This window comes from Coregonus clupeaformis, chromosome 8 (genome assembly GCF_020615455.1).
Source record: "Coregonus clupeaformis isolate EN_2021a chromosome 8, ASM2061545v1, whole genome shotgun sequence".
Classification (NCBI taxonomy): Eukaryota; Metazoa; Chordata; class Actinopteri; order Salmoniformes; family Salmonidae; genus Coregonus; species Coregonus clupeaformis.
In genome coordinates, this window is record NC_059199.1 from 44,996,630 (window position 1) to 45,009,828 (window position 13,199).

The 13,199-nt window shown below is 43.5% G+C and overlaps 1 protein-coding gene across 2 annotated transcripts in view; it reads left to right on the top strand.

The window, feature by feature from the left end:
* The first annotated feature begins 1,562 nt into the window (after positions 1–1,562).
* The window catches only part of LOC121571811 (alpha-catulin), a 99,851-nt gene continuing 88,214 nt past the window's right edge, over positions 1,563–13,199 (top strand). For both annotated transcript variants that reach the window (XM_041883505.1, XM_041883506.1), the window contains exon 1: positions 1,563–1,943. In XM_041883505.1, coding sequence (XP_041739439.1) covers positions 1,848–1,943 — 96 coding nt within the window. In that variant the 5' untranslated portion in view covers positions 1,563–1,847. The remainder of the gene's footprint in view (positions 1,944–13,199) is intronic.

Sequence of the window (13,199 nt, forward strand, 5' to 3'; positions counted from 1 at the left end):
GGTATACAGAAGATAGCCCTATTTGGTAAATGACCAAGTCCATATTATGGCAAGAACAGCTCAAATAAGCAAAGAGAAACGACAGTCCATCATTACTTTAAGACATGAAGGTCAGTCAATTTCTTCAAGTGCATTCGCAAAAACCATCAAGTGCTATGATGAAACTGGCTCTCATGATGACCGCCACTGGAATGGAAGACCCAGAGTTACCTCTGCTGCAGAGGATAAGTTCATTAGGGTTACCAGCCTCAGAAATTGCAGCCCAAATAAATGCTTCACAGAGTTCAAGTAACAGACACATCTCAACATCCACTGTTCAGAGGAGACTGTGTGAATCAGGCCTTCATTGTTGAATTGCTGCAAAGAAACCACTACTAAAGGACACCAATAAGAAGAAGAGACTTGCTTGGGCCAAGAAACACGAGCAATGGACATTAGACCGGTGTAATTTTTTCCTTTGGTCTGGACTCCAAATTTGTGGTTTTTGGTTCCAACCGTCGTGTCTTTGTGAGACGCGGTGTGGGTGAATGGATGATCTCTGCATGTGTATTTCCCACCGTAAAGCATGGAGGAGGAGGTGTTATAGTGTGGGGGTGCTTTGCTGGTGACACAGTCTGTGATTTATTTAGAATTCAAGGCACACTTAACCAGCATGGCTACTGCAGAATTCTGCAGCGATACGCCATCCAATCTGAATTATGCATCAGATTACCTGGCCTCCACAATCCCCCGACCTCAACCAAATTGAGATGGTTTGGGATGAATCGGACCGCAGAGTGAAGGAAAAGCAGCCAACAAGTGCTCAGCATATGTGGGAACTCCTTCAAGACTGTTGGAAAAGCATTCCAGGTGAAGCTGGTTGAGATAATGCCAAGAGTGTGCAAAGCTGTCATCAAGGGAAAGGGTGGCTATTTGAAGAATATCTCATATAAAATGTATTTTAATTTGTTTAACACTTTTGTGGTTACTACATGAATGTCTTCACTATTATTCTACAATGTAGAATGTAGAAAATTGTAAAAAGAAAGAAAAACCCTTGAATGAGTAGGTGTTCTAAAACTTTTGACCAGTAGTGTATATATATATATATACTGTATAGCCTATGAGGCTGCCAAACACCAAAGCGATAGCTAACACCCAACATCAAAGACTTACATTCCTGCAAGCACCTTGTTACATACATGTGTCTTCATTCTTCAATACAGCAGGTTTTGATCGCCTGCTATGAAGTTAATATGTGAATTGAGAAGGTATAGAGAGAGCTGTCTTGGATGCCGTAAAACTGTCCGAGGTGAGAGTGATAGAATATGAAATCAGATAGTGGCTTCTAAAGTCAAGGGTTCCTACCATGTCATAACAAAACACTAAGGGTAGGCTAAAGGCTATGCTGACAATGAACCATTTTGCACGAGTTTAAGACAAACTGAAATTATGTCTGTAAATAAGAGACTAAAACGTCCATGTCCTCAGTGTGCTCTCTCTCTCTCTCTGTCGTTACAACCTGTCTCTCTGTGTGTGTGTGTGTGTGTCTGCCTGTCAGTTCCTATCCGTACGGCTCTAGTCCTGGATAGCCAACCCACTCTCTCGAGCTAGTTGCTGCAGACTCCTCTCTGTCTATCGTAGTTGAGTAAACTACATAGACATTAGCGGGCGCACAGAATGCAGCACAGCCGAACACGAGTGGATTAAAACGGCATGCTTCTTTAGAGGGTCAGTCAGTCGACTGTGTAACTAGAGGAAGAAACACCAAATACGTTCAGACATTAGTTTACCCTAATTTACTGAAACGTTACGCCAGGTAGAGGTAACTCAGTAGTGCATTGTGTAATAAAGAGCGATCGGCTGGAATGGCTTCATCTCCTTGCAGCAGTGGTAACTTTGATTCCGGACTGGAAATCAAAACTCGGTCGGTGGAACAAACACTTATCCCATTGGTCTCGCAGGTGAGTTGTTGTGCGCGAGAACTAGCCAAGTGAAACTTTGTCCATGAACATTCTTAAAGAACGAATTGTTATTTTGTTTAATTTACCAAGATAACGCAGTGTGTTGTAGATTGAAGGAGACTGCATTGCACTTTCACTCTCAAGTCGTCGATTTTTTAATCTATTCAGACTTTTGTGTAAATGTGAAAGTTTGATAGAGGCGGTTGAATGTCGGTGCATTGGAATAACTGCGTTGTTCATGTTTGTTTACGTGGAGGCCGCCGCATGTTCATGTTGTTGAGAAGTTTTGCCCTTACGAAAAAAGATTGCAGTCAGAGTGCAGTATAACTGCAGTACACTGCAGTATAACTGCAGTATGCAGCAAATACTGCGTCCAAAATACGTTTTTTTTTACTGCTGTAATTTTGCAGTGTAACTGCAGTTAGAGTGCAGTATTCTGCAATTACTGCGTCCAAAATACCACAGTTGACTGCAGTTACTGCACTTTTACTGCAATCTTTTTTTGTAAGAGTGGAATTTGAACCCAGTGAAATATCCAACTGCTGTAAAGGCTCCACGATTTAAAAAAAATAGTTAAATGGTCTCAATTCTATCGTGAACGGTCTCAAATTATTTAATTGCATAGGGCCCAACTTGGGAAAGAATGTGTTGACATGATCACAAGGAAGTTTCAAAGGGTAGCCTACTAAAACTACAATGTGTCGTTTGCTCATTGATTAACTATTGTTGAAACTGTTGATTTTCAGTAAGTTACATTTTCTCATTATGGTGTAGCATTTGTTGCCATTACATGTATCCAATTGTCTGCTTTTTTCCCCTTCTAATTAGTGCACAACGGGGCTGACCCCAAAATGTAGAAGAAAAGTTACAAATAGCCTATATGCTCCGAATTTACGGTAACTTTTCTCCCCTCACTAGAATACTGCAGAGAACATTATGATAACTAGCCTATACCCTATTGCCATGCAAGACTGCAGAGAAAGTTTCTCTGAATATCAATAGTTTTACCCAGTTTGCCCCAGCAATCTGACTTCCAGAACAGTGTTGACCCAACCCCCTCTAATTACTTTGACACACTTGTTTTGTTTTTCAATCTACAACTCTAATTTGGCATACCAACCATTCTTCAAAGTCTTAGATTAATCAGATTAATCAGTGTTCATCAGATAACAAAAAGTACCTGCTATTCTGCAGTTTAAAAGCATATGGTCTAGGGCTGGTCAGATGGTTCTAACTATTAGGCTGTTACAGTTCTATAGAGAAAGCTACAAGCAATGTATGTCTATTATCCCCATTGAGAAATAGGATTTGTCCAGATCAGATCAACAACATAATCAGATTTTCATAAATAGCTCCTGTTTTAGCATGTGTAAAACTAACCCATTATGCTCTTGTGTGACCTCTGGGCTGAGAGAGAGAGAGAGAGAGAGAGAGAGAGAGAGAGAGAGAGAGAGAGAGAGAGAGAGAGAGAGAGAGAATCACATAAATGCTAATGTCCCCTTGTTTAAGAGGTAGTGGCTATTGGAGAAGGGTCAGAGTGAGACATGTAATATATTCTGTTGTGTCTCTATTCATCTACAGTGGAAAGAGAGGCAGTGGGGCACCTATCCAATGAGGGTTTACAGAGCCCCAGACAATACAGTGGTGAGGGGGGTCTCTGTCCAGGACCCTTCCCCCTCAGAGGGGTGTCAAAGCCTGGGTCCTCCCTCCATTGGCACTGGCTCATTTGAAAGATAAGGCCACTAGTGTCATCCTTGTGGATACACCTATCACGAGGATAGCTGCATGACATAGGCCTAGGATACTCTTGTCATTCCAATGCATTCATTTAGCACTGGGTTGTGTGCTTTTTGATTCCATGTATCTGAAGTGAAGAAGCAGGTTGCGCATGTGTAAGAAATTGCAATGTACATCCTTTAGTTTATTGATGAAATGACCTGTAAAATCAATGTTTCTGCCTTGCTCAAGGAAAGCTGAAAAGATTCAAGGCCTTCTCTAGCTTAACTTCTTCATACCAACTAATTTCAAAAACTAGCAGAGTTATTGACTCGGTACCGGTACCCCCTGTATATAGCCTCGTTATTGTTATTTTATTGTGCTACTTTTTATTATTGTTTAGTTTATTTGGTAAATATTTTCTTAACTCTCTCTTGAACTGCATTGTCGGTTAAGGGCTTGTAAGTAAGCATGTGGCGCATGTGACAAATAAAGTTTGATTTGATTTGTATCATTCATGCCCATTGGACAGCCGACTTACTGAATTTAAGCCTACAGTGATGCAAAATCAAGATGTAAGGTCTGTTTCAAGTTCCCTCTATTCTCTCCGGTGGTGAGGAAAGATCGTCGTGTGTGGGTGTGCTATAATGACATTCACAATCTTGCTGTTTTAGATGTAACAAAAGCGTCAAGGACAAAATGTTTGCTCAACAATTTTTTTTTTCCTCTCCCGCCCGTGTAAGAATCCCCATAGCAACCATTTGCGACGCAGATAATCTCTGCTAAATGTTTTCTCCATATTTCTTGTTGAAGTCATGATGTCATTGGGGATAATCATGCACCAGACGGTGTTGTTGATACAATGTAAATGTAATACACTAGTTTCCCTGCAGTGAGAGGCTTCTGTTGTGTAGAGGGCAGACGTAGATTGTGAGGGACTCGCTGCATTGTGTGGGTTCTCCTTTGGGAGTGGTGTTGGGGGGTTGGAGAGGGGGGTACTGGATGATTATCTGACTGCCTGCATTGTGTGGGCTCTCCTTTGGGAGTGGGGTTGTTGGAGGGGGGCAATGAAAGGTCTGTGTCACTGAGAAAAGTCCTGGGAACATTATTCTGGTGCTCGTTCCACCCCTGTCTGTACACTGTGACATTGATCTTCTCACAGCCTCTGTTCTGTTATCAGCTCCACTCCCACCAGCATGTAATCTCAGGGCTAGTAGCTGGGAGGGAGATGTGTGCGGTTGTGGGCAGGCCCAGGAGTACGTCTACAACTACATAATGAAATGGAACACTTTTATACACTCTCAGAACAATATAATATAGAACATTGCTATATTGTGTCTCTATGGCTACAATATTCTATCTCTATGGTCCTGCACCATGCATGCACACACAAGGTTACAATAACCAGCCTGCCTGTCTGTTTGTCTGCCCGCCTGGCTATCTGTTTGTCTACCTGCCTGTCTGTCTGTCTGTCTGTCCGTCCGCCTGTCTTTTTGTACCCTCCTTCACTGTGGCCACTCAGGACCTGGTCAAAACTAAGAATACCTTTTTTAAAAATCTTTCAACAGTATTTCTCTCATATATATGCAATGACATAGACATAGATTTGTTTTGTAGGTAACCCTTTTTTTATTCCAATGGTGTAATGAATTAATGGTGGTGAATAGCCTATCTCTGATAGAGGGTTCAAATTCACCTGTCATCATACACAGCACAGGGAAGCAAAGGAAAGCTAAATTAATGTGTCTAGGGCTGACCCCATTTAGTCGACTGGTCGATTGTTTGGTCGACAGGCTGTTGGTCGGCCGAGATTTCTTTAGTCGAACAGTAGCCACATTCATGGTGTACAAGATACCTGTCTGATTGGCACCTGTCTGAGTGGACTGATTCATTGTGGAGGCCGTGGCGATCAGTCAGTCAGTCTAAAACATGTGCTACTGAAATTGTATATGGTTATATTATGTAAGAACAATGGTGCAACACAAATAAAAAGTTAATTATTTTATAAAAAATGCGCTTTCTCCCGCGTTGGATAGTAGTCGCTGTCCGCGGTTCTGAAACACATCGGTGCGTAGTTGAATTGGCGCCTTTTCCTAGACCATGTTGCTATGTGCATAATAGCAAAGTTAACCAGCATATTGGTGTTGAGAACAATGTGGAGGAGGCAGCAGATCTCCTTCTTATTGTTATTATTACTATTATGATCATTATAATAAGTAATGTCATTATCATTAGTAGGCTTAGTATAGCAGCCTTGTATAACCACCATCGAGCTGTAGGCTTAAGAGCGCATCCTGTTTAGTCTTAATACCGTAACATACTTAGGCCTATATTTCAAAACGTACAGTATATAGGCTGCTGTATCAATCAATCATCTATTTGTTAATGTCATCACACAGCATACGAGTCATTCATGATGTGAAATGCAATCAAGCATTTTATTTTTAAAATAAAATAAAGCCACCATTGAATAATTAGCGTAAACAACAAATAGGCCTGAACCGTTCCATTTCGGGAATTGCATTCACGAATGAATGCGACTGTTTTTAGTCTTTGCTGTAATAAAGGCTTTACAAAAAAACATTACAACAGACTCTCTGGTACGCTTATAATTTATCTAGTGTTGTCTACATTGTTCCAAACGGTCAGAAAATTTATATTGTAATCTAACAGCACCAGTTTGGCACACATAATATGCAGGCAGTGCTTGCTCCTTACTTTATTTTTCTTGAGCTCCAGTATTTTCCTCAACTAGTCAAATTTATTGAGCAACCAGTAAACATTCCCCCATTTCGAGTTTATTTGTCACATCCTCTGCATTCATTTTGCTGTCACGTGTTACGGTGTTCAGAGTTTGTTCTAACCAATTTATTGATGTGATTACGATGTGCTATAGGTCAGGCCCTATTGGTCACGTGCATGAGATGCATACATGTGTCACATAAAGAGAGCAAGGGTTGAGGGAATAGGGAATGTTTTTCCTAAACAAATGAGGGATTTTGGTAACAGAACTTTTCAGTCAGAAATGGCTGTAATTATGTTGCAGCTTCAGCAACACGGACAGCGCGATACACACTGTTGATGTTCTGTGGTGGTCGCTGCAGCAGGGAAGAGAGAGAGAGACAACGGGTGCTAGTCACACAGTCACTCGCTTTCATTTATTTTTTACACAGTGCAGTCTGTCACTCCCTCTAGTCATTTGTGTGTCTTCATTATTTCATCAAACAGTTTGCTTAAAGCATCAGACAAGCTCAGTGCATATAGTTGATTTGATTAAAACACATAAGATGTGTCTATATATGGAAAAATACACATTTTAAAATTTCGGGCCAATTGGTCAAAAGAACAGACGACTCTTAGTCGACCAAGATTTTTTTTTGTCGGGAACAGCCCTAAATGTGTCTCAACCTGTCACGATCGTTGGTTAGAGATGAGGACCAAGGCGCAGCGTTGAAGGTGAACATATCTTTTTATTACTGATCACACGATCAAAACAATAAACGATAACGTGACGTCTACAGTTTAACACAAACCGAAATGAACAAGAAACCACAAACACAAAGTGAAAGACAGACAGTTAAATATGGCTCCCAATCAGAGACACCCAACTGACACTCGTTGCCTCTGATTGGGAGTCACTCAGCCCGACATAGAAAATCAAACATAGAATTACACACCCTGGCTCAACATAACATAGTCCCCAGAGCCAGGGCGTGACACAACCAGCCCTTTGTGCAGCCTTACCTGTGATGTGGTCCACACAGTCGGTTGGTGGGCAATTAGGCATAATCTAGTTCTGCTTTTGTGCTTGCTTTTCACATCCGATTACTGTTTTGAAGCCATGATTAGTCAAAAATAGTTCTGGTCTTTGGCTATATAATTGAGGTGTGCATTTAGTTAAACAAAAGTTACTGTGTAGAGTATAGATCTAACATGGTGGTCTTTGTCTTAACTGGATGGTTGGGGGGAGGTGGTGGTGTTGTTTGGAGGTTTGGCTAATAAATGACACCTGAGACTTTGATCTGATCTGGGAACATTTAAATGCCTGTGACACCCAAAGCCTTGTTATAACATATTTGTGCTGGCTCTGTCGTTTTTCTGCCAGACTAAGCACAGTTTCTTAAAATATTTTCTCTTATAATTGGGGGCTGCGAAATCCTTTCTCTGTCCAAGTTGGTTAAGTTGAGTTGTCATGCTTGCGTAACTTCTGCACCACTTGCAGTTTTTCTGAACGTTCAAAAGGTCTGAGAAAGAGAGGAGAGTTTTTGGTTTATTTTACTCACGATCTGGAATAAGATAAAATATGTATTACCATAACAAAACCTCAGTGGCAGGCTTTCAGTCATTTGTTGATAACTTTACCTATTTTGTCAAATAACCACTCTGACAACACCTCAGAATAAAGAGAAAATGCTGCAACTTTTTCTCTGGTATCTGAGTGCTCCAGTCCCATCTATTCCTGAATGTTTAATGCTAAAATGAAAATGTAGTTTTATTGGGTAACTAACCACCCTGTGCAGTAATGTCCTAGCCTAGAATCCAAAGGGATATGCTCTGTTTCACCAGCATATCAGTGTGGATTCCAGGCTAGTAATGTCCCCATCCCAGCAGTGGAATGACATGATAAACACCCAGGTGGAAAAGTAGTTATTTATTCCCAGACAGACAGTAGAGGCATTAACCTAGTTTGAGAGCATAACAGATCTGCTTCCTCTAGCCATGACTGTAATGAAGATGAGTGACTCCATGGCTTAAAGGCAAACCACGAAGGATTACCACACCAAACACCTCCTGGGATAGGAGACAAAGGTGTGTGTGTGGTGGTGTGCTGTGTGGTCAAGTGTGTTTGCCTGTGGTAAGCGGTTGCATTCCCTCAGCATGATGATTGTTTAGCTATAGCTTAACACGGGTGGCCAGGGCCAGGGAAATATCTGATCAATTATTTCACAGTCGACTTCAGGCTAGCTATGTGAGTTGAGGCCTCCGTTTGTTGGTTTCCTCATAATAGGCTTCTGTGTGAGGCCAAAGCCAGCGAGTCTGCTCTGCACTGTGGAGAATGATGCAGGCAGGCAGTGTGCATCACACATCATGAACCATGAGGCACAGAACAGGCAGAGTAAATGGTCTGGTGTAAGATAACATCCGATCAGCTATGAAAACACATGCGCTAGCCTAGGGCAGACTCGTTGTTGTGTGAATGAACAACAATGTATTTTGTTTCGATGCAACACATTTCTAGGCCGTTATTGTAAATAAGAATTTGTTCTTAATTTATTCACCTGGATAAATAAAGGTTGAATAAAATACTAAATAAAACCACAGATCCCACTAATATTTGGGGTGGGAAGCCAACGTGTAGTAGTTGGTCAGGTGGTTTGGTCCTATTAGGGAATCTTGGCCTCCCTTCCTATGACCACACCCTCTCTCATCCCTCTATCGCTCTTCCGTCTCTTCCCCTCTTCCGCCTCTTCCTCTCTTCCGTCTCTTCCCCTCTTCCGTCTCTTCGTCTCTTCCCCTCTTCCCCTCTTCCGTCTCTTCCCCTCTTCCATCTCTTCCCCTCTTCCTTCTTTTACCCTCTTCCTTCTTTTACCCTCTTCCGCCTCTTCCCACTCCGGCTATCAAGGGAGTCATTACCACTCCGTGTCTTTTTAAGAGGTGTTAAAAGGGTGTCCATCAGTTGTCCTCTCCCAGATAAGAGTCCAACACCTCCCTAGGGAGAGAACGGAGGAGGAGGGGGAGGAGGAGGGGGAGGAGAGGAATGGGGGGATGGAGGGCATCCCATCCATCTATCCATCCACAGTTTATGTGTGTGTTTCTGTTTCTGTGTGTGCGTGTGTGTGGTGCCATTTCACCCTCCTCCTCCTCGTTGGTTTGAGAGATAAGAGGAGAAGGAGTCATTACCCAGAAGGGATCTCTCACCTGAGAGAATGAGGAGGTAAGTGGAGTGTCTCTCACCCTCACTGGTGGTTATCTATTGGCCGGTGGCTGATAGCAGACTCATTATCTGAAGTGGAGCTAACTGTCTGCCTGCTGCCGCAGACTGCGAGAGGAGAGGAGACCCAAGCCAGGGAGAGGAGACCCAAGCCTGGGGGCCTGGGCCCGTTTTCATAATGAATACGATCATATGGACAGGGAGAACCTGATCCTAGATCAGCACTCATACTTTTGAGATGCTTTGTGAATAGCAGCCTTGGGGGTCTGACTGAGGGGAGGTGAGGACTGACGAGAGGTTCCCTGTCCCTCTCAGGCCTGACCAGGGCTGCTCCTGCTCTGGGTTCCTACACCAGGATCAGGTGGCATCTTGGTTTACTTCCAGCAACCCGTATTTATGTCATGGAGGCGTGATATCTCTATCTGTTAGCGTGCTGGGAGCAGGAAGCGATCTCTGTCGGTGATGGTGGGGCTTGTCGTGTTGGGTTGCCCCCTCCCCCCTTTTCAATCCAGCATGGGAGAAAAGAGGAGCGCTCTATGAATAGAGAATACAAAACATCCACTGTCACTGATGCTGCTTATGATCTCTGGGCTTTGGTGATGTTCAGTATTGAGTAGCAGTTGGTGGTCTCTCTCTCTCTGTCTCTCTTGCTCTCTCTCTCCCTCTGTCTCTCTCTCGCTCTCACTCTCTCTCCCCCTCTGTCTCTCTCTCTCTCTCTCTCTCTCTCTCTCTCTCTCTCTCTCTCTCTCTCTCTCTCTCTCTTCCTGCTCTCTCCCTCCCCCACCTCTCTCTCTCTCTGTCGATCAATCAATCAATAAATCAAATGTAATTTATAAAGGCCTTTTTACATCAGCAGATGTCACAAAGTGCTTATACAGCAAGCAATGCAGATATAGAAGCACGGTGGCTAGGAAAAACTCCCTAGAAAGGCAGAAACCTAGAAAGAAACCTAGAGAGGAACCAGGCTCTGAGGGGTGGCCAGTCCTCTTCTGGCTGTGCCAGGTGGAGATTATAAGAGTACATGGCCATTAAGGCCAGATCGTTCTTCAAGATGTTCAAACGTTCGTAGATGACCAGCAGGGTCAAATAATAATCACAGTGGTTGTAGAGGGTGCAACCGGTCAGCACCTTAGGAGTAAATGTCAGTTGGCTTTTCATAGCCAAGCATTCAGAAGTTGAGACAGCAGTTGCAGTAGAGAGAGAGAGGGACAGTCGAAAACAGCAGGTCCGGGACAAGGTAGCACCAACAGGTCAGGGTTCAACTTCTGAAACTGGAGCTGCAGCACGACCAGGTGGACTGGGGACAGCCAGGAGTCATCAGGCCAGGTAGTCCTGAGGCATGATCCTAGGGCTCAGGTCCTCCGGGAGGGGACGGAGAGAGAGGTAGAGAGAGAGAGAGAGAGAGAGAAGGAGAGAGAGAATTAGAGGGAGCATACTTAAATTCACACAGGACACCAGATAAGACAGGAGAATTACACCAGATACAGGATAACAGACTGACCCTAGCCCCCCGGCACGTAGAATATTGCAGCATAGATACTGGAGGCTCTTTCTCTCTCTCTCTCTCTCTGATCTCTCTCCCTGCTCTCTCTCTCCCTCCCCCACCTCTCTTATGACATGCCATTTGTAGACTCCAAGCAAGCTGACTGAGTCTTCATTTGTGTCAGCCTACCACACACAGTTTGGAGGTTGTTGTCAACACTTGGTGGTTGGGTTGGAGTCAGACAGACAGACAGTTAGTGCTATGCAGTAGTTTCTCCTAGTATACATCTATTAGTTCTGCTGCCTGGACAACGGCAAACAAACATCCAGCGATGGATGGCATGTATCAGTCTATCAGTCTCCTATTACTCTTCTATAACTAGCCCCACTCATCCCTGTCTCAGCTGACTGGACCACAGAGAGAGAATCACACCAGACTATTAGTTATATGTGTTAATTGCTTCCCTGTGAGCAGCTTGATAGCGAATTGAAAGTTGTCATAACAGAACAAAGCCGGGACTTTTAAGAAAAAAGGACAGCCAGGAAAAAATCAAATCAAATTTTATTGTTCACATGCACGTGTTTAGCAGATGTCATTGCGGGTGTAGCGAAATGCTTGTTAATGCATATCCATTGTCAGCAGGACAGGAACTTGAAGAATATTTTTGGGCCAGGCCTCGGAGGTGGAAACACGAAAGGCAAAAAAAATTGCCCAAACACTGTAGCTAAGCCTGATAGTGGAAATCCATCACAAAATTGTGGTAAAAGTTGATGCCTCCCAAGTTTTATGCCTCCTTGTGTGTTACAGGGGCATTCAAGGTTTGCTGTTAAGTTGAGGTGTTTTTACCTCTGGCAGGTGTCCCAGGTGTCTTTTTGATAGTGTTCACAGCCCTCTGCCCCCACACCACAGGTGTGGGACCTGCTGCAGAGGTTGCTTGTCAGGCCAGATGGAACTGTAGGTATGGATGGGTCCAGAGACCTCCATCCAGGCCAGTGGAGTTGGGAGCTGTTCCTGTGATTGCAGGGGGCTGATGACTGGTGTGTTAATATATTACTCTATACCTCTTTGTTAGGGTGGTTTAGTTGTCTCTCTTTCTCTCTGTCTCTCCCCCCTTTTCTCTTCTCTCTCTCCTTTTATCTCTCTTCTGTCTCCTCTCTCTCTCTCTCTCTCTCTCTCTCTCTCTCTCTCTCTCTCTCTCTCTCTCTCTCTCTCTCTCTCTCTCTCTCTCTCTCTCTCTCTCTCTCTCTCTCTCTCTCTCTCTCTCTCTCTCTCTCTCTCTCTCTCTCTCTCTCTCTCTCTCTCTCACCTGAGAACCCAGTGTCCCAGACTCACAGGTTCGGTTCATTAATTATACATACTATTGAAAGCTTAGCCCCAGGCTACAGGTAGCTAGCACACTGAGGTAATATGAACCTGTCGTGTCCACAATGACCCAGCTCCTACTTCTTCTACCCTTTCTCTGTGAGTCAAATGTGTAAACTGAGACTTGATAATACCCACCCATCCCTTCTAAAGAACAGAGCTGGCCTGGAAGTCTGTAACCCTATGCACTGTTGGGTAGAGCGTGTGACAATGCAACTTGAACTTGAACTAGGCTAAAAGTAGTACAATGTAAAGGGAATAGGGTGCCATTTGGGACGCAACCGCCCACATAAAAATTTCTTCTCACTCGGGATTGAGTAGCCTACATGGAACCAAGTAGGAGCTTGCGGTATTCTGATCATGTTTTGTGTGTAATGTTGCTGTTGTCACGTGGCGAGTCAGTACAGTGTTTACTTCACAGAAACCTAATTTGAATAGGAAGGGCACAGATATGTCATTTTGATAGATTTGAAGGTCCTCGCCAAACAAAAGATCAACGTTCGATGCTGAAGCGTTTTCATTGCAAATTATTGTCGTATGACAGTTATGAGAATGAGATTGATGAGCCTGGCGTATTTGTTTGAGATTTGGCTACATTCTGTCGCTTTCAAAACAACTTTCCACACCTAAATTTCAGTGAACACTGTGAAAATGTCTGGAAAAAACCCCACAAGCGACTTTTTCAAAGAAAAAACTGAGCAGAAATTTCAGCTAGTAGCCCAGAGAAGAGAAGTCACACCAGTGTGAATCCTCCTTTGATTGT